The 21,006-nt window shown below is 35.3% G+C and overlaps 1 protein-coding gene across 4 annotated transcripts in view; it reads left to right on the top strand.

Annotated features, from left to right (window-relative positions):
* ARHGAP21 (Rho GTPase activating protein 21) overlaps nt 1-21,006 on the top strand; it is a 128,732-nt gene that overhangs the window by 98,142 nt on the left and 9,584 nt on the right. For 3 of the 4 annotated variants that reach the window (XM_058532579.1, XM_058532580.1, XM_058532581.1), the window contains exons 9-20: nt 7,765-7,923; nt 8,066-8,168; nt 9,451-9,487; nt 12,097-12,222; nt 13,804-14,088; nt 16,751-16,815; nt 16,892-17,031; nt 17,659-17,801; nt 18,563-18,718; nt 18,815-18,893; nt 19,579-19,652; nt 19,731-19,820. In XM_058532579.1, coding sequence (XP_058388562.1) covers nt 7,765-7,923; nt 8,066-8,168; nt 9,451-9,487; nt 12,097-12,222; nt 13,804-14,088; nt 16,751-16,815; nt 16,892-17,031; nt 17,659-17,801; nt 18,563-18,718; nt 18,815-18,893; nt 19,579-19,652; nt 19,731-19,820 — 1,457 coding nt within the window. The remainder of the gene's footprint in view (nt 1-7,764; nt 7,924-8,065; nt 8,169-9,450; nt 9,488-12,096; nt 12,223-13,803; nt 14,089-16,750; nt 16,816-16,891; nt 17,032-17,658; nt 17,802-18,562; nt 18,719-18,814; nt 18,894-19,578; nt 19,653-19,730; nt 19,821-21,006) is intronic. The other variant, XM_058532582.1, reaches the window with a different exon arrangement.

The following is a 21,006-nucleotide window of genomic DNA, read 5'->3' as shown; positions in this document are numbered from 1 at the left end:
ATCTATAAAGAGAAAATTATACTCTATCATCTTGTAATCTTTTGCATATATCAGCTTTCCCCCAAAATGGGACTCCATTGGTTCTTAAGCTAGATAGAGATTTTTGCTTCTATTATTTGAGTAATGATGTAAGGTAATTTTTAATATAATAATGAAAAAAAAAAAACTCCAAACTTCTGTAGTACTTTATAACCTACCAAATATTTCATGTACCAATCCTATGACAACCTAGTAGGGAATTTAGGTCAGAAATAAATAACCCACTTGATGGATAAGGAAAATTAAATAGTTAGCTTAAGGTCTCTAAGCAGGTAACTGACAGAGCTGATTGTCTCCTGGCTCCAAATCTCATATTCTTTTGACAATGCCCTAAAAATGTGCTAAAATTTAAATCCTGGCCTTTTACTTTTCTAAATCTTAGCCTAAAATATAATTCTAAACTTAACATTCACCATTCTTAACTCAGATTTCCCAAGTTTGAATTGGCATCTTTTCAGTAAACAAATTTGTGTTCTAAGTTTGTTAATGAAGCTATTCACCATGGAATAATTTTAGATGCTCATTTATCTTCCTTTTGGTAGTAGCATTAGCTTTAATTCTAAAATATTTCAAATTTATGTGTGGCACACCTTGTAGAATACTATGCTTATTTATTTAGCGAAAACAATTTTTTTAAACTTAGCGCTTATAAAAACTATGGAATTTTTTCCCTAAGATAGACTTTCTAGATTTTCACCTAGTTCCTTTAATGTTGAAAATAGATCCAATAGTACCTACAGTCTCAGCTCAATCTGTCAGTTTTTTTGTCTGTTTGTTTGTTTTTGGTGAGGAAGATTGGCCCAGAGCTAACATCTATGCCAGTCTTCCTCTATTTTGTATGTGGGACACCGCCACAGCATGGGTTGATGAGGGGTGTGTAGGTCCACACCCAGGATCCAGACCCACAAACCCAACCATTATGCCACTGGGCTGGCCCCGATCTGTCAGTTGATCCAAACCCTGAAAGCCCCCTGGTTTAGAAAAACCTAAAAGTATTTTATATTATTACACACATCAAACAGATAATTTTACCCCTTTAGTAGATTTATTATCGTCAGCCTCTTGAACTAGAATTGACCCTTCTGATAATCCTAGTCCAGTTTCTTTATTTTATAGGTAAAAGAATTTACTATCCAGGAAAATTAAGTGGCTTTCACAAAGTCAAACAAGACAGGACCCTCTGCTCAGTCTTCCCCATTCCTAATAGCTTGCTTATTTTACGTGTGAAAATTAATCATTTTAAAGAAAAACTGGTGAAATTGGTGCCTAGTGTTTATTAAATTCTTTTTAAGTAAATGTTCGATTTTTTGAAATTAATACTTCCAGCATTTGTCAGCTGGCAAGCTGGGTCATTTTTCATACACACATGCCTCTCAAATACACACAAACCCACAAAATCTTAAAACTTTAAGTTGTCTGTTCCACGGGACTGCAGAAATTCAGCAGTCGTTGTAACCCATTATCTGCGGCCAATCTAAAAGTAACTCTTCCCCTCGCCCTTTGTAAACTTAGAGCACTTGCCTGTGGCGCATGCTTCCTTGCAGATGGGCTGACCAGCCCCAGTGTTGACCATGATATAGCACGCAGTCCTGCTTCTGTTCTTATGTCATCCTCTGCCTTTCAAACCCCTACTATAACAACAGGTCCTCTTCGATTTGCAACTCCCTTTGCTTCGGCACCAGCTGCCATATGGTCATGGTAAATATGAATAAAAGATTCAAAATTCTCCCCCCTTCTTAACCTTTTTAAAATCATCTATCTAATAGGAAGATACAGCATTGAACTTTTGGTTATTAAAATGACCAAATCCCAAAATGACTCTCAAAAAGCCAAATGTTTATTTAAATGCATGTTTATTGAACTGACCATTAAGGAAGCTTGATCTTAATTAAAAAACTGAATTCCAATTGTGATGATGAGTTGAACTATTATAAAAAATGGGGATATTTGAACTAGGTGATGGCACCCTCTTACCAGTTATATAAAAGTTAACAGGACTTACTGCTTCAAGAGGTCTACATAGAATTAATGAAAATGTTTAAGTGAGTCTATAGGGGGCTGTCACTTGATCAGAGACTAGATACACACGTTAATGTATTAGTGGCTTATTTTTTAAGCATTCTTTCTAACCATACCTTTTTAATTTAATGTATGCGAAGTTTCTCGAGCATGCCATTTTTGTCAGTCTCCAAACTTTTTAACCTGATGTTCAGTAATTGGTATTAATGGAGTTAAATAAAATTTGCCTAGGGAGTTCAATTTTTTAGGATGACTTTATTTCACTGGGTTAAATTAGATTAAACGCAAAACAACACTGTGGTATTGCCAAAGGTTAAGAAGTTGTTGCCTGTTAATACATGAGAAAGAGCATATACTTGCCTACTGGAGTGGTAATTCAACCTCAGATAACTCCTGTTCCTCTTCTTTGATTTAAACTGAGTATACATATCTCAGAAGGCAAATAAAAAAGAAAAGATATTTGTCCCATTTGAATTTCTTGTTGAGACAAAGAATCCATTAACAGTATTTTTTCTCCTTTTCTTTAAGGACGAGGGAACATTTCAAAGATTTTTAAACATGTGTTTTGCTTGAGGTATAGATTGACTTTTAAGATGTTTGCAAAGAATGTCTCTTCTCTTAGGACTTGGAACAGAAGCAGTTTGTTCAATCCATATTTTTGGTAAAAAAGGTGCTCTTGCTGTTTTGGAACTACATATATACTTTATATTGTCACCATTTCCTCCAACTTACACAGATTTACTCCTCCACTTGCAACATAGAGTTTATTCCATCACTGAATATAATACTGTTAACATACCTTAAGTTGTTATGCTGTAATTGCGGGGGGAGTAGGATTACCTCTTTCTAGCAGAGGTGAGATAAAAAGCAAAATTACATCAAGGAACTGACTCTTCTGCCACAGTCTATGCTGAAAAGTCCAATAATGTCACTGAGTTGTATAAAATTATTCTCAACTAAAATTATAAAATATAAACTAGATTGATGACATGCTCTTTGTGAGTAATTCTGTGAACTGTGAGAAAAATTCCTCCTGACACAGCTCATTTGAGAAGGGGCCCTTTTTGCTCTCTGCTCTGACCTGCAGCCGTGGACAATGGGTGTTACGAGGAGTGATGCTTGTTTGTGAAACACATTCTACTCTACTTTTGTGTGGGTCAGAATTCTCTTAGTTACAAATGATAGAAACTTATTTCAAATTTAGCTCACGCCAAAAAGGAACGTCAGCTCACGATGAAGAAATCCAGGGTAGACGGGGTTCTGTGCATGGCTGGATCCGGGTACTCAAGTGATTTGGTGTCAAGGTTATGTCCCTTTTTCTCAGTTCTGCTGTCTTCGTTCTCAGATACTTTTTCTCCACATGATGGAAAAGATGGCCACTGGCAACTCGCACTTTACTAATTTTTACAGTTCTTGTTCCCCGGGGAAGAGAAGAGAAAGAACGTAATTTTCTTAGTATCCATATATTGAATCTGATGGAGATACCCTACTTGGTCCTGACTGGACCATATTCTTACCCCTGGCCAGTCACCGTGGACTCAGAGGGATAAGGCCCTGTGCCGGGTTGGGCCTAGATCATATGCCCATCTGTAGGAAGGTGAGGCCCTCTAGTGTCCGCTGAGCCTCAAAGATGGAGATGGGCAGTGCAACAACATATACTCTCTGTGGTCATATTGCAAAATATAAAGAGGACCAACTAGGATAAGAACATCATGAGATGAAAATATTTGCCAGTTTATTAGATGAAAAACAGCTATGTATCACTATTTTACTTACTTTTATTTTATTAGTAGTAAGATTTTTACAAAGTTTTTTTCATATTTTTGTTAGACTTTTGTATTTCTTCCATGGATTGTCTTGTCCTGTGCTTTGCTCTTGTTCTGCTGTGATTGTAGTGGTTCTTATTTGTAAGAGCGCGCCGTCTACATTAGGGCTTGCGTGCTTTTTCTCATGCATTGTTGCTTGAAAAATAACTAACAGCTGTACATCAAGTTTCACAGTATGCTTCCTTGATTTTATAAATGTCTACATTTTTCTTGATTTGTGGAATCTTTTAGATGTTCTTCTAGAATATTAATTGATAAGAAATAACAGTAGTAGATGTTTCTTATTCAGATATGAATAATCAATTTAAACATAACTTGTACTATTCTCCACTTGGAAAAAATCCAAATTGAACTATGGAGTATATCTTATCTGTAAGAAGAAGTTTTTTATCTACCTTTGGAAAACACTATTTTTCAAAAATGAAACAAAATTTTTGGACACAGGTCTAATTTTTTTACAGATTAAGAAAGAGTGATTACTTTGAATTTATTAATATATAGCAATTTCAGTGTCTTCCTCCACCTTTTCTTTATTGTGAAGAGCTATGGGGCTTTTAGTGAATAACATAAATTAAGGCCTCATTTCTTAAGTCAATTCTTTGATTATGTAATTCAGTTTACCATGAATGATTATGCCACTTGATAATAGCAAGTCTGCAGCCCTGATAGTTCATAAATATGTTTTTGCATGCATTATTTAATGTCTTAATGTAGTATGTGACATGCCTAGGACAAGGATGATCAGTTATTTTCATCTGACAGAATATTTAAGTTGGATTATTAAAACTCTAGAAATTGGTGGAAAATCTGACGGCATGCTGGTTTTCTCTTTGGACAACTAAATGGTGTCTATTTTCTTACATTGGAAAATGCGATAAGAAAATATTTTCTTTCGTGAATTATTCTTGTTTTTACATAATCTACACATTGGTAATAATTAAAGGATATGTGAAAATTAGGGTTTTAAAATTTCAATTAATCATTACAATGAAAATATTTTTAAAACAATAGGAAAGTTTTCATATTTCACAGGGGATAAAGAATTTATTAGTATAATCCATAAATGTGAGGTAATGTAATGTTGCGCATTTTAAAAGTATATCTAGCCTTTGCTTTTCTCTCATTCAGACAGTAGTAAATATGTTTATCCTGAAGAATGCGCACAGTACTGAAGTGTGTAAGCACCATGTTCTCGTCTCCCACCCACGCCTTCTCCATCCACCTACTCCCTAGAGTAGGTGGCCGTCTATTCCCCCCTGTTTGCGCACATACACTTGAAGCAGGGATTATTTAATCCAGTGTGTTTCAAAAATTTCCTCCAAAATGTAGTAAGTATAAAGAGGTTGAATGCATACCTCCAGGAAGTCGAGAGTTATAAAAAATTGTCTTCAAAATTTCTTTTAATGCTTAATCCATGCACATTTTGAATTTCACTCGATGATATTTAATTTTAAATAAACAAATATAAAAATATTTTAAATTACTTGGCAAGGCTTAAAATTGATTCTTTTGAAAGATTTATCCCACAGCATCTCCTAGACACTCTTTGACATATATGATAACCGCATATCCCCACAGGGATAGTTGCTCCACTTTGAGAAATGTTTCAGGAGCATCATCTCAGTTTTTTAAAATGCCTTTTTATATCTTTTTTGTATATGGACTTATGCAATAGATCTCATTTGAACCACTCTAGTGAATGTTTTCGCTAAAGAAATCTCTTCAAACTATTAATACTATCAATACTATATAATATACAGCATATTGCCATTTATATCAGTTCTCATGAACCCGTAACAGAATTGTGGACCAGCAGACTCCATGAGACCAGCTTACTTTACACATATGTAACATTTGAAAAAACTTTGTTCATTTGTGGTAATTTAAATCCTAAATTTAAGTTTTAAAGACTACTGCAACCTTTAGTAAAATTAAATTTTTATCCTTATTCAATTCGTTTAAAAACCTCAGTTATCTCTTTGCTTTTGGGAAAAGGATTATTGCATTCTCACTAACATATTGATATTAAATTGTCATATACTTAGTAAAATTGATTCATAGAGAAATTTTTGAAACGTTTTCTATTGGTAAAATATAAAGAGCTGCTTTTAAAGAAAATTGTAAAAACGGAAAATAAGCTTAAGATAGTTAGAAGTTACTGATTTTAGCAGTAAAATGGAAATGTTATAATTTTGTAACATTATTAGTCATCTTGATTAAAATGGTGATCATTAGAATGATAGAGCATTCTTAGAATTTTGGTCAAAATTAAAATAGTTTGACCTTTTAAATCGAGGAATCAAAACTGTTTCATCATTAGAGAATATTCTTTAAAGGGTTTATTACGATTTTTTAAGATTTTAGAGCATTTAATTTTAAGGATTATAGGACTGACATCCTATTAAATTACATTCTCTTGGCCTAAAATGTTAGAATTTTAGCCCTTGATGTTTTTACAGGTGTAAGAGTTTTGAACAGAGCTATTGTCCACCAATTTGGAAAACAAATATAATTTATGCTTATAAAGTAAGAACTCTGGTGTCAGACTGTCTGGGTTTAAATTCTCTCCCTGTGGCTTGGTAACTTTACATAAGTTACTTAACCTGTCTATCTTGTTTTCTTTATCTATATAATAGTACTTCATAGGATTTCATAAGAATTGAATGAAATAATATATTTAAAGTATTTAGAACAGTGCTAGTATCTAGTAAGCACTGTTAATGTGTTAGCTATTATTATTATGCATGCATATGCATGCATATATACATTTCTGCCCTTGACAGACAGTGACAGGCTTTTGAGTAGCTTACAATTCATAACACCCAAAATATTTATGTTTCTACAAGGGTACACGGGCATCTGCTCAAGGGGGCAAATGGGGATTTCTCCTCTGGGTGAGGACCTACGTCTACATGGGGAAGAGGGCACCTACCTCTGATTTGCACAAAAATGCCAAGAAAATAGAGTGGCTGTCTTAGTCCATTAGGGCTGCTATAACAAAAATACCATAAACTGGAGAGCTTAAACAACAAACATTTATTTGTCACAGTTCTGAAGGCTGGGAAGTCCAAGATGAAGGTGCCAACACATTCGGTGTCTGATGAGGTCCCGATTCCTGGTTCATAGAAGTTATGTTCTCACATGGCAGAAGGGTCAAGGAATTTCTTTTATAAGGGCACTAATCCCATTCATGAGGGCTCCACCCTTATGACCTAATCACCCCTAAAGCTCCACCTTCAAATACCAGCACATTAGGGATTGGGTTTCAACATATGAATGTCATGGGGACACAGACATTTCATCTATAGCAGTGGCCTTGATAATGTGTAACTTTCTGGAAGCTATAGACTGTACTTTCTTATTTTCCTACAAAAATTGGAGATACACTCGTTTGTGTGTTTGTGTGTGGTGGGGGGGAAGGTTTTAGGAATTGGTACTCTGAAAGTTAAGCCTCAGCCAAATCCCCTTGCTTAACTTCCTGAAGTGATCATGTGTAATACATTTAAAATTTAGAAAGTTATTCTTTTAGGGTGGCATATGATGTTTGTTCTGCTTTTATAGGTTTAGGTTCTGAATGCCTATAAACTTTGGTATTTTGATTGTCAGTTAGTGAAGGTATTAATTGGTTGGTAGAAGAAACAATTTATTTAATTTCTTAGACTATATTCTCAGAATTATTTGGAATTACTAGAGTAATAACTGTATAAGTAGATTTTTAACAGACTGAATATGTCGTTTATTGGTACTTTAGTGGTTAAATGTTAAAATCTTTATTTGGTTCTTTTAATAATGAATATTGACTATTAGTTCTATTACTGTTATTATTAATAATAATTAGGTCATTTAACACCCAAGTATTGATTTTCATTTTATCTTATAGATGAACCAACCAGCCCCAGCATTGATCATGACATTGCGCATATCCCCGCCTCTGCTGTCATCTCAGCCTCCACCTCCCAGGCACCCTCTATAGCGACAGTTCCTCCCAGCCTCACAACTTCAGCTCCTTTAATTAGACGTCAGCTCTCCCATGACCAGGGTAAGTTTCAGTGAGTGGTTATGTAAACCATCTCTCATCCTTAGTTTTCTGTTTAGAATACTGTGACAAACTGTGGTCTTTTCACCACTAAAAGAATCTAGAAACCACTTGCAAATGTCTCAATGTTGGGTTTTAACTACAGAATCTGGTGGACCTCCCAGCCTGGATGCTCAGCCCAATTCAAAGACAGAAAGGTCAAAATCATATGACGAGGGCTTGGATGATTACAGAGAAGATGCAAAACTGTAAGTCTTAAGCATGTTATTTTAAATATTTGTTTGTGGGTGTGCAGCATGACTTTGACAAATAAATACCGAATTTAATGATGTCTTATATACTTTCTAACTTGATGACATTAGAAATGCAAATAAAAAATAAATTCAAAATTCTTTTTGGTAATATAGTCAATTGAATTTTTTAAACTAATATTTAGAAATCAGTAATATACAAACACAATACAAAAAATGTATATGTTAAATATTCACTCCCACTCTAGGTCTCCAGCCACCCAGTTCTACTCATAACATAGACATAGCTATGTTATGAGTTCTTTTATGTATTTCCAGAGCCATTCTATGCATAAAAATCACATATACATATTTACATATGCTTGTGTATGTGTGCATTCTAATTATTTTTATAAACAAATAATAGATGCTATACACACTGATCTTAGAGATCATCCAGCACATATATTCCTGCCTCATTCTTCTTCATGATTGTTTAATTTTCCATTGAATGGTTGTACCATAATATATTTAACTAATAGACATTAATAGACATTTAGATTGATCGAAGCTTATACTACCACAAACTGCTTTACTGACTACGTTTGTACATAGTTCATTTAGCATATAAGTGAGTGAGTACGGTTGGGAAACGGATTGTTAAATCAAGGGGTGTGTGTATTTTTTATTTTAATATCCATTGTCAGTTGTTTTCCATAAAGGTTATACCAGATCACATTCCACCACCAGTGTACAGAGGTCTCTGCTGCTCCCCTCACCAACACAGCATGTTACTTAACTTTTGATTTTTCGTAAATCTACCGGTATCATGTTGTAGTTTTAATTTGAAAATTTCTTATTATTAATTGAACATTTCGTATATATATTTCTTTTTCTGGGAACTGCTTTTTCATATCTTATTAACAGTAAAACCTGAGAAGGAGGGGTGCCCCTCCTGACAGCCTCATTATTAATGTTACAACTATGGTTATCTAAAGCCCAGTGTTTAGCCTGAGTAGCTTCTTCTTTGATCTAAAAAAAAAGGATAAGAAAATCTCACGCTTCATGCAGAAACAGTTTTAATTTACCAGATCAACTAAGAAAGCTTCTATAATTGAATTAAAAGTTTAAGGACTTATAAAGCTAACTTTTTCTCACTTGCATTAAACAGTGAACATTTAACATGGTAATGATGAAAAGTCAGCTTATTAGTGAAATATTATAATATTCAAATTATTTTTACATCTTTAAGGTATTTGATGCAGTTATTGCAAATATTTATGTACTTCTTTTCCAACAGGTCCTTTAAGCACGTATCTAGCCTGAAAGGAATCAAGGTTGGTATTCAATATTTTTAAAATGTCAGCCAATGATAAATGTTTCTATTTACCTTGGTTTACATTAGCTCTTCATAGAGAATTATTTCTTTTATCCATTAGACATTTCATATTTAAATGTCATAACCTGTAATTCTATAAGTTTCAAGAACATTTGGAAAATATTCTGTATAAAGTGTTCTTTAATTTCGAAACGTATTCATCAAGTATATGTCTCCTTTACACACATTATGCTGATTTTTCTCACTTTATCGATTTACAGCCAAAAATCTAACTGCACAGCAGTCCTGCTGTATTTTCTTGTATGTTTGCTTTTCTAGCCTGAAAATTATTATTTCATGCCTTCCATCCACCCTCTCCCTTACAATCCATCCCTGTCCTCTCTCGTCTACTTTTCCCTCTGACTTCATTGAAAAAATAAAAGCTGTTAGACAGGAATTTCCTTATTTTATTGTCTCCAAAAATATCAGCCACCTTCATTTATACCCATACTTTCTGCCTTATTTACTCTTAAATATCTTTTTACTTTTTCCATTATCGTATTAAAAACTAACACATTTCTTCTTTGGATTCTGTCCCATTGCACTTTCTCAAGACCCTTCTCTCTTCTGCCAAATCACTCTTTCCAGTGGCTCATTCATTATCATATATAAGCATATTCTACTATATCCTATATTTTTAAAAAAAAAAAAAAACCTCCCTCAAATGCACATCCCCCACTATTCACTGCTCCTATTTTCTCTTTCACTTTTCACAGCAAAACTCCTTGAAAAAAAGTTGTCTGTAGTTTCCACTTCCTCACATCAGATCTTTCTCAACCCACACACATCAGGATGACACAGCTCATGTCAAGGTTGCCAGTGACACTCATGTTCCAAAACTAATGGTTACTTCCATTTTTGACTTACTTGACCCTTTAGTAGTATCCAACATAATTTCCCACTCCCTTCCTCAAACATTTTCTTCTGTGCTGGTTTCCATTTCTGCCTCTGCCTAATATTTAGAATATTGGGTGCTCTAGAGCTGGTTCTGACCTCTCTTTCTTCTCTGTCTAACCTCATTTCCTCCATGATCTTATCCAGATGTCTCCCAAAGTTTATGTTGCTAGCCTTAACCCCTCCTCAAACTGCAGCTCATGGTGCCTATATGACATGTTCATTTGAATGTTTAATAAGCAATTCAAGGTTTATATGCCAAATAGATCTCGGTTACTCCCAACTATGTTTATCCCTCAGTTTCCCCATCTCCCTAAGTCCTCTTCCATTCACCCAGTTGCTCAAGTCCCAAATCTAGGAATTAGCCTTATTTCTTCTTTTTTCACCCTCACCCCCCCCCCCCCCGCATATCAGTTACGGTCCACTTTACCCCCAAAACATCCCCTCAATCTTTATATTCCTCCCTTCTTATGCTACTTTAGTCCAAGCTGCCATAATCCCTCATCTGGATTCTTCCAGTAAGACCTCTTTTCATGGTTGTCCCTTTAGAATCAATCCATGGTCCAGGTAGTAAGCAGAGTGACCTTTGAACTGTGTGATCAGATAATGTTACTCCCCTGATTCATCACTTAATGGCTCCCCTTCACACTTCCTGCCTCAGCCTAAAAGACCCTAAACAATCTATAATGAGCTGTTTCTCTTACTCACATTGAACGGTGAGCATTTAAAATGATCATGATGAATGGAGGTTCATTAGCTATATATTCTTCCTGAACTTTTCTTTCCCCTGACCTTTAATGGTTGGCTTTTGAAAAAATTTTTCCTCCAAATTTCATCTTAAAATGTTTCTTCTTCAGAAGAGCCTTGCCTCAGCACCACCAATTTATAGCTGCTACTCAGTTGGGTTGTTTTTTTTTTTTTTTTTTTTTTGGTGAGGAAGATCAGTTCTGAGCTAACATCCCTTGCCAATCTTCCTCTTTTTGCTCAGGAAGATTGTCCCTAAGCTAACATCCATGCCCCTCAGTCGTTCGTTATTGCATCTCAGTGTTTTCATCCTCCAAATGGCGCAATCGTAATCTCATCATTTTCTTGCATTTTATTTTTTATTCTTCTTTGTCTTTTCCCACTAAAATGTGAGCTCTTAAGTGCAAGAAAATTATACTCTTTCTATTTTGTGTGTGTGTGTGTGAGTGTGTGTGAGGAAGATCAGCCCTGAGCTAACATCCATTGCCAATCCTCCTCTTTTTGCTGAAGAAGATTGGCCCTGGGCTAACATCCATGCCCATCTTCCTCTACTTTATATGGGACGCCTGCCACAGCATGGCTTGACAAGCGGTGCTCCGGTCTGAGCCCAGATCAGAACCTGCGAACCCCAGGCCACCAAAGTGGAGTGTGTGAACTTAACCGCTACACCACCGGGTCGGCCCCTCTATTTTTTTTTTAGTTATTAAAAATTCCTTCAGATGACTTAAAAAAAAATGACGGTAGTCAATTCACGTTTTTTAGCAAGACTAGAAATTTTTCTAATGTAATTGGTAAAGTTAGGATTTTTTAAAAATACTTCTTCACCAGGAACATTAAATAAAAGACTTTTCAGCAAAGCAATTTCAGTGTGCAAATATTTATAAAGGAAAAAGCTGACATTTTAATATGTTTTCTTGGCCTTTTCTGTAGATCCTAGACAGCCAAAAGTCATCAGAAGACTCTGGATCCAGAAAAGATTCCTCCTCAGAGGTTTTCAGTGACGCTGCCAAGGAAGGGTGGCTCCACTTCCGACCACTGGTCACCGATAAGGGCAAGGTAGTGCGTTTTCTCAGCTACTGTGAGCGGATGAAATGCAGGCCCTGAAAAATAAAGCATGAAGTCTGTGTACATAAAATGCAAAATACCCAGAATGAAGAGTGGAAAACATCATTTATAAATCTTCTTCTACATAAAGAAAAAAAATTTTTTTTAATCTTTTTTTTTTTTTTTGAGGAAGAATGGCCCTGAGCTAACATCTGTTGCCAATCTTCCTCCTTTTTTTCTCCCCAAAGCCCCAGTAGATAGTTCTATGTCGTAGTTGTATATCCTTCTAGTTGCTCTATATGGGATGCCGCCTCAGCATGGCTTGATGAGTGGTACATAGGTCCACGCCCAGGATCCGAACCGGCGAACCCTGGGCCGCTGAAGCAGAGTGCGAAAACTTAACCACTACGCCACCGGGCTGGCCCCTTTTTTTAAAATCTTAATCACTGATTTAATTTTATACTTTTTTAATCCTATGTATCAACTACATATGGACAATATTGTCTGATATTTTGTCAATGTAATAGAGAAATCAAAGTATTTAAGAAGGAACTCTGCTTTTCTTATTAGTTTATTAGCCGTAAATTATCACAGTTATCCTTTAATTTTTCCCAGTTTATCCTTTTAAATTGCCTTTATAATTTCTTTGTTTCACTTTATTTTATAAATATTGAGTTACATAAATGAATATTACAATATCATCAGTATATGCTTCATTAAGTAGATTCTAATACAATAAAAACTTCACCATAAAATTTCCTACCATATTTGGGCAGTGTATTTATAAGAAAATTTTAATACTGTCAAAAGAGTTTAAAATTTTTAAGAAAACTAACCTTAGATGTGGATATTGTTGCTTGGCCATATAAAGTTGATCAGTTTTATTAACTTAATTCATTACTTGTACATCCTCTTTTGGGATCTCCTTCTGCAGTGTTTGTTATTGCATGACCTAGGACTTGTCTTAAGCCTTACTTTCACTCAAAAGATTTTTCTGACTGATTTTTTTTCTTATATTCTATTCCCTTAGCACTTTTTATATATTTTGCTACACTTGTTTTATCTTAACTACTTTGTTCATTTTATTTTCCCAACCAAATTAAAGTTGAGATTCCACTGTCCCTTGATTTCGATGTGAATGCATTGCCTAACTTGGTTTATGCTCCACGACTTTTTTTCTTGTGAGGAAGATTGGCCCTGAGCTAACACCTATTGCCAGTCCTTCTCTTTTTGCTGAGGAAGATTGGCCCTGAGCTAACGTCTGTGCCCAGCTTCCTCTGCTTTGTATGTGGGACGCCTCCACAGCATGGCTTGATGAGCAGTGCGTAGGTCCGCACCCGGGATCTGAACCCATGAACCCCAGGCCGCTGAGGTGGAGCGCGCAAACTTAACCACTGCGCCTCCGGGCCAATCCCATGCTCCACAATGTTTGTCCTTCCTCTCCTAACAGATATATGTTGACGCAAACCAGACATCCGCTGCATGCGGTGTACATTACTGCGTGTTAACAATGTTGCTTAATGTGTTACTGAAAATCTGTCACTAAGATTTAGCCAAGAATTAAGTATTCCCAAACTGTTTCATGTTTTCTAGCGAGTTGGTGGAAGTATTCGACCGTGGAAGCAGATGTATGTTGTACTTCGGGGCCATTCCCTTTACTTGTACAAAGATAAAAGAGAACAAATGACTCCGTCTGAGGAAGAACAACCCATCAGTGTTAACGCCTGCTTAATAGACATCTCTTACAGTGAGACCAAGAGGAAAAATGTGTTTCGACTTACCACCTCAGACTGTGAATGCCTGTTTCAGGCTGAAGACAGAGATGACATGCTAGCATGGATCAAGACCATCCAGGAGAGCAGCAACCTGAATGAAGAGGTATGTGTTCAAAACGATGTTGATAAAATCAGATGCTTTCATAACCTTTTTCTTAAGAGGATGGAAAGAATCTGATACATCATTTAAAAAAAAATTAGAACATGCTATTTTCACTTAAAAATAGTTGATCAAAAGGAAAACTCAGGTGTACCTATTTTATATTATTTTCACTTATTAGAAAATCACCATTACTGAACTAGAAAAATAAATTGTTCGTATACTCTGCATACCTTCTCGGAAGCAATGAACTACAGATCAGGAGACTTAGGTTCCTAGCCCTGGTCATTACCTTTATGGCTAAGTAATTCCAGGTCTGTTTCATTATCTCAAAAACAGGATTTTTGTGGGACTTGAGTTATAGTGAAAATGCTTATCAAAACAAATTACTGTGTAAATGCAAAGAGATACTGATATTATGATTTTTTGTTAATATAATTGTGCATGCAAGAATATAATATAGCCTACTGTAATACAATAACTGGTTTCTAAGAAAACTTGCATGATCAGAAGTCACGTTATAAGCCACTTTTTCTTTTTAGTAAGAAATAATATTTAGGGACTTGAGAGTTTCTGACTCAGAACCATCAAGATATTTTTACAACAAGAATTTCAGTAGTAAAGATAGTTTTTTAAGTGTATATAACTATAAACTTTACAGAGCAAATTTAGCAATGACTAAGTCTAGCTTTTGCTCAAGAGTACCTTTTTTCATATCATTAACACAGTTTTTCTTACACATTGTTCTCACTTTTTGTGCCCTAACAATGGGACAAAAAAACAACAGCACAGCATTCTTTTCCCTTACAGTATGCAGGAACACCTACATTAACTCTAAGGTTATGCAAATTATATTCTCCAATTTAGTCATTTCCATTTTATCCAATTCAAATTATGAAAACTTATGCCGTAAGAAAAATGCTTTACACCCTACCTTGTTTGTGGTTAAAAATTAACACCAGATCTAATATCAATACAACCTTTGTTCTACAACCACCACTATAAAGAGAGCATCAGACCTGAATTTTTGCAAAGTAACCAGGGAGCATAAGAACTTGAATGTAGATTTCAGTTTGAAGTAACAGTTCAGAGGAGTTCCTGTTTAACAACCACCCACTACATGCCAGGCGTTCTATTAGGCAGGAGAGTGTCGTAGTTAGAATTCCTTCAGATGACTTCATCTGTGGAAGGTAGGACTGTTTTAAGGATTGAATGAGAGATAACGCTTATGAAGAATGCAGCATAGTACCTGGTAGATAATCAACAGTTCCTTGTGTCAGCCATTATCATCGTCATCATCATCTAATGTTAAGACACAGGTATTTTTCCCCAGTTTTATAGACAAGAAAGTAATAATTCACTGAGCATATACCATATGGCAGACATTCTTTTAAGCATTTTACATGAATTAATCTCGGCAGCAAGATGAGTGTGTCCTGTTATGATCATCACCGTTTTACAAAGAAACTGTGGCAGAGAGAGGTTGTCATTTCCCCAAGGTCACATAGCTGATGAGTGGCAGGGCTAGGATTTAAACCCAGACAATCTTATTCTGGACCTTAACCGTACGATCTCTCAGCTGGTCAGTGGGAAGAGGCGATTTGAATTTGAGATTGTATGACTCCAAATCCTGTATTCTGTGTAAATTGTATTGTTCATTTTAATCAAAATGAGACAAGTAAAAAGAAAAATTGAAGATACATGTCAGTGTATAATTGGAACAATGGAAAAAAAAAATCATCACTTTATGGTCAACTCTGAGCTTACCATATAGCATATTATTATTATTATTGTGGGTTTTTTTTTTATTGCAGTAACATTGGTTTATAACACTGTCTAAATATTATTGTTTTTTTATTTTTAGTTTTTTTGGTGAGGAACATTGTCCTTGAGCTAAGCCCTGTTGCCAATCTTCCTCTTTTTGCTTGAGGAAGTTTCACCCTGAGCTAATATCTGTGCCCATCTTCCTCTGTTTTTTTTTGTATATGGGATGCTGCCACAGTGTGGCTTGATGAGTGGTATAGGTCTTTGCCTGGGATCCGAACCTGCGAACCCTGGGCCACCGAAGTGGAGCACTCGAACTTAACCGCTATGCCACCGGGCCAGCCCCATATAGCATATTATTAAAGTTAACCTGTCAAGGTTAAAAAAACCAGCTTTGAGCTTCTCTCTTTTGACAGTCTAACTGCCACTTCTGATACTAACTGACCCTCCATCTCACTGCTCCTACAAATTAGCCATTAACAAATTTTGGCAGGATTTTTCCATCTTTTATCCAACTGTATTATTTTGAAATGCTGATCATTCTTTCTGGTATTAGTGAGAGAAAAAATTGGCTCTCTGCTTTAAGTCATTTATTAAAAATGACAGATGAATTCAATAAGTTTGAACACTTGCTGTGTGCTGGTACTCTTCTAGGTATTGCACGGGTACAGAAAATAAACAGAAAATTCTTTGGGCAATGCAGGAGGCCCTTGGAACATTTCTCACCTAGTGAGGTTGGGTGGTGATGTTGGAAAGATGATCTAAAACAACTCCATGAGAGTAAAGTATGGCATCTGTATTGAATAAGCAGAGTAGTGCAGTTGAGAGCCTCAAAGAAAGTAGGGAGCCCTATTTATGTTTGGAATCAACTTTCTGATTTTACCTTCTCTTTATTCTATAGGACACTGGAGTTACTAACAGGGATCTCATTAGTCGAAGAATAAAAGAATACAACAGTCTGATGAGGTGAGACTCCCACCACGCCTACCAGTTACTTTGGATGTAAAATATGTAATTGTTAAGAAATGTTCATTTCTTTCAGCAGCAAAGCAGAACAGTTGCCAAAAACACCTCGCCAGACCCTCAGCATCCGGCAGACTTTGCTTGGTGCTAAATCTGAGCCAAAGACTCAGAGTCCACACTCTCCGAAGGAAGAGTCAGAAAGGAAACTGCTCAGTAAAGGTACTGGTGTTAGCGTTTTGGGGTAAATTTAACAAATAAAATGATTTAAAATTGGGATTTTCAAGATGTTTTCATGTTTTCCTGTCCCATTTCTGCTGACCTTGCCTGGTGTGAGCGAGCTTAGTGATCACCGTGGGCCTGGGCTGGGCTGGTGGGGCCTTTCCCTTTAAGGTGAGGTCCAGGACACCCGTTCTGTAATAAAGACAAAGTAAAGGAAAATACAGCACATCCATCTACATAGAAGACACTACAAATCCAGTTAATGCAGAGGACCCAGGCACTACCATTTTGAGATAAAACCATTATGCTTTCTTTTGCTAAAATTTCACTGTGAAGATGTCACATTGATTCTGTTTTCTTGACTGTTTTAAAGAAAATCATGGTTCAGATTGTAAAAGGGTGAAGAAGCATAATTGGTTCCTATTAAATTATATGGAAGGTTAAAAGGAGTGCTATATTAAGAAGAGAATATAGTAACAATATTTTTTATAAATATAGGATATATTATTTATAGTACAGGACTCTGATTTATATAAATACTGATAAAAGATTTTTAACCTCCTGATTTAAACACTCTTGTTTCCATATTCTTTCTTATGTCATTTTATTTTGAATAACAATCAAAAGATGATACCAGTCCCCCAAAAGACAAAGGCACCTGGAGAAAAGGCATTCCGAGTATTATGAGAAAGACATTTGAAAAAAAGCCTACTGCTACAGGAACGTTCGGCGTCAGACTGGATGACTGCCCGCCAGCTCATACTAATCGGGTAGGAGACACCAGCCAGCTGGATTTCCTAAAGTCATTAATTCAGTCGTAGTCATAACAGGACCTGAGTACACAAAGAGTATCTGTCCATCTGTTGAGTATTTTCCTCTTCATTGCAGACCTTAGTTCCCCTAAGCTTTTCTGATCTGTAAGGGTGTGTTGAGTAATTTTATCTGAAATACTTTTTTCTAATGTATTGACTCTGAAATAGAATAATTATTCAACTGTTAGGAATGTATCTGAAATGGTCGGTAACAATTCATTTTCAAATCATGTGTGTTCTGCTTTTAGCATCTTAATTAAAAGTAGGATGAGAACAAGGATCTGGTTAAGAAAGTGTAATAAATGTGAATGTGTATACGTGTGTGTGTGTGTGTGTGTGTTGACAACACCTGTGTTAGGATTCATGTCATGGGTTCATTGATGTTATTCTCTCCCCCTCTTCTTTTTTTGGTTTTAGTCCCCTTTATTCAGCTGAACTATTCCCACATTCTCCTTGCTTTCTCTTTTTCCCCTCTTTAGACTGTTAGCTTCCTGTGGACTCTTCTCTTTCTGTCTCGGCCTATTTATTCTCTTCCCACTGTCTCAACTCTCTCTTGCTGATTTTATCTATTCCCAGCTCTATTTTCCCTATTATCGAAGAACAGCAATTTATATATTTCCTTTTGGATGGAAAGGGCCTTTTAGCTATGATGTACATCTACTAACTAAATACAAATATTTGTGCTGTATTAAATAAAGTGTTCATTTCTTGTTTTGCAGTATATTCCATTAATAGTTGACATATGTTGCAAATTAGTTGAAGAAAGAGGTCTTGAATATACAGGTATTTATAGAGTTCCTGGAAATAATGCAGCCATCTCAAGTATGCAGGAAGAACTCAACAAGGGAATGACTGATATTGATACACAAGATGATGTAAGTTTGTTTATTTCTATTGGAATAACTGATCTGTATTTTTTTCCTTGGTGGTATTGACTACAAAAATACTATATTTCTATTTTGTACATCTAGAAATGGCGAGATTTGAATGTGATAAGCAGTTTACTAAAATCCTTCTTCAGAAAACTCCCCGAACCTCTCTTCACAAATGGTGAGTTAACTCCCACGAAAGATACGAGATGAAACAGTTTAAAATTACATTGTTGGGAAACGGTAGGGTATTAAATTGAACCAGGAGAAAATATTTTTGTTAAAGGAGACAGAAGTTCTTGTTTAGTTCTTATTTATATACTAAGCATAATTATGGCTATTTTTTGTCATTTGCATTTTTTTTTCCTCCTGATAAATTTCAATGAAAAACAGAGTTTATAAAAAATTTTTTAGGTTCAGTAAAATACATATTATCCTGTTTATCCATGTTCACAGTCAAGTTAAAAATATATTATTATTGTTCTCAGTCAGAAGTCTTCAGACATAACAGAGTAAAATTAGTAGAAAAACATTTTTTCAGTCAAACCAAATATTTGAGTGCTGCATAAGACACTGCACAAGATGTTGTTATGGTGGAGGAGAGAAAAGGATGGACAGGCTGTATAAACATAGGATGGTAACCTCAGAGAACTCACATTTTAGGGAATTTATGTTTGATGATAAAGCTTGGAGGATCAATAAAAACTATAGCCATTTTAAACACTTACATTTCAAAGGCTATTTAGGGTCTTCTCTAAATTTTTTTTTAGTATGGTTTAAAATTGAACCTTAAAGGAAAACTAGATTACAACTCACCTAAGCAATTGAAGATAAATTTGTTTTATTGTTCTTATTGTTGTTGTCAGATAAATATGCTGACTTTATTGAGGCCAATCGTAAAGAAGATCCTCTGGATCGTCTGAAAACGTTAAAAAGACTAGTAGGTATTATTTTCTATTTTTGGAGGTACAACTAAAATTCAGCATTTTAAATCCATCATAAAAATAATATGTTTCAGATTCATGATTTGCCCGAACATCATTATGAAACACTTAAGTTTCTTTCGGCTCATCTGAAGACAGTGGCAGAAAATTCAGAAAAAAATAAGGTATGTAAAGTGCATATTGAAGAGATGGACTTTCAGTGCCTTTGGTTGAAAAGATATGCTTCATTGCTTCGTGCTAAATAGTCAAAAATAGGATTATAATTCAACAAAAGCTTTAAAATACATCATATGGGCTGATCAGTCCCTCTAAAGATTACTCTTAAAAGCAAAAGATCCCAAAATACCAATTTTCACCATTTTAAAAAGACATTTCCTTTTACATTTATCTAGCAAGAAAAATGAAAAAGTCAGAAATTTTGCTTCTTTTATTTTTCAACTGTATATCAGTATTTTGAATTGGTAACATTTATACATGGTACAGCAGTCAAAATGTACCAAATGCTATACAGTGAAAAAATAACATTTTCTTTTTTTGTTTTGTTTAGTTTCAAGCAGATAAGACTTGCTTTTTCTTTAACACCACCACAGTATCTTTATCAAACACACCAAAATTTGTTATTCCTTAATATTATCTAATACTCAGTTCATGTTCAGTTTTTCCTGAATGATTTAAAGAAATGTCTTTTTACAGTTGTTTGTTGAGTCAGTATCCAAACAAGGTGCACCCTTGGTGTTTGGTTGAGTGTTGTAGTCTTAACTTTTCATGGTTTTCATCCGTCACTGGTGATTGTTGCCTAAATCCATGGTATCATTAGAGGTTGCAAAATGATGATTTTTCTGACTCTTGGGCATTACTTCTTAAACTACTTACACCATCATTTTGGTTTCTGGAAAAAAAAAAAGGAACAGAGAATACCACAAGCTCAGGATTACTGCTGTCACTCCCTTTTCTAAGACTGAGTCATGCTTAAGGTAGTGAAAAATGCATTCCTTCAAGTCAGTTTAGTGGCCATGCGTGTTCTAGAAGACGGTCATTCATGGTTATAGTGAGGCTGGATTATGAGACAGTGTCAACACCTATTACCTACAAATTGAGAAGTTTACAAGCAGTGTTAATATTTCCTTTAGATATTCCAATTTCCTCAATAGTGATAAGGCTATAAAAAATGTAAAAAAAAAAAAAAAAAGAGAGAGAGAGAGAGGAAGAAGGCAAAGAAAGCCCATATCAATTGATTGTACTCTTTCCGGAAGTTCATACAGAAGGAGCCAAAACGTTCTCAATATAATCATAGCTGAAATATTTTCTGATTATTTCAGCATTTCCCAAAGTGTATGACATCATTCATCA

Source organism: Diceros bicornis, chromosome 36 (assembly GCF_020826845.1).
Source record: "Diceros bicornis minor isolate mBicDic1 chromosome 36, mDicBic1.mat.cur, whole genome shotgun sequence".
Taxonomy (NCBI): domain Eukaryota; kingdom Metazoa; phylum Chordata; class Mammalia; order Perissodactyla; family Rhinocerotidae; genus Diceros; species Diceros bicornis.
Note: the sequence above shows the minus strand (reverse complement) of the source record. Positions and strands in the feature narration are given on the sequence as shown.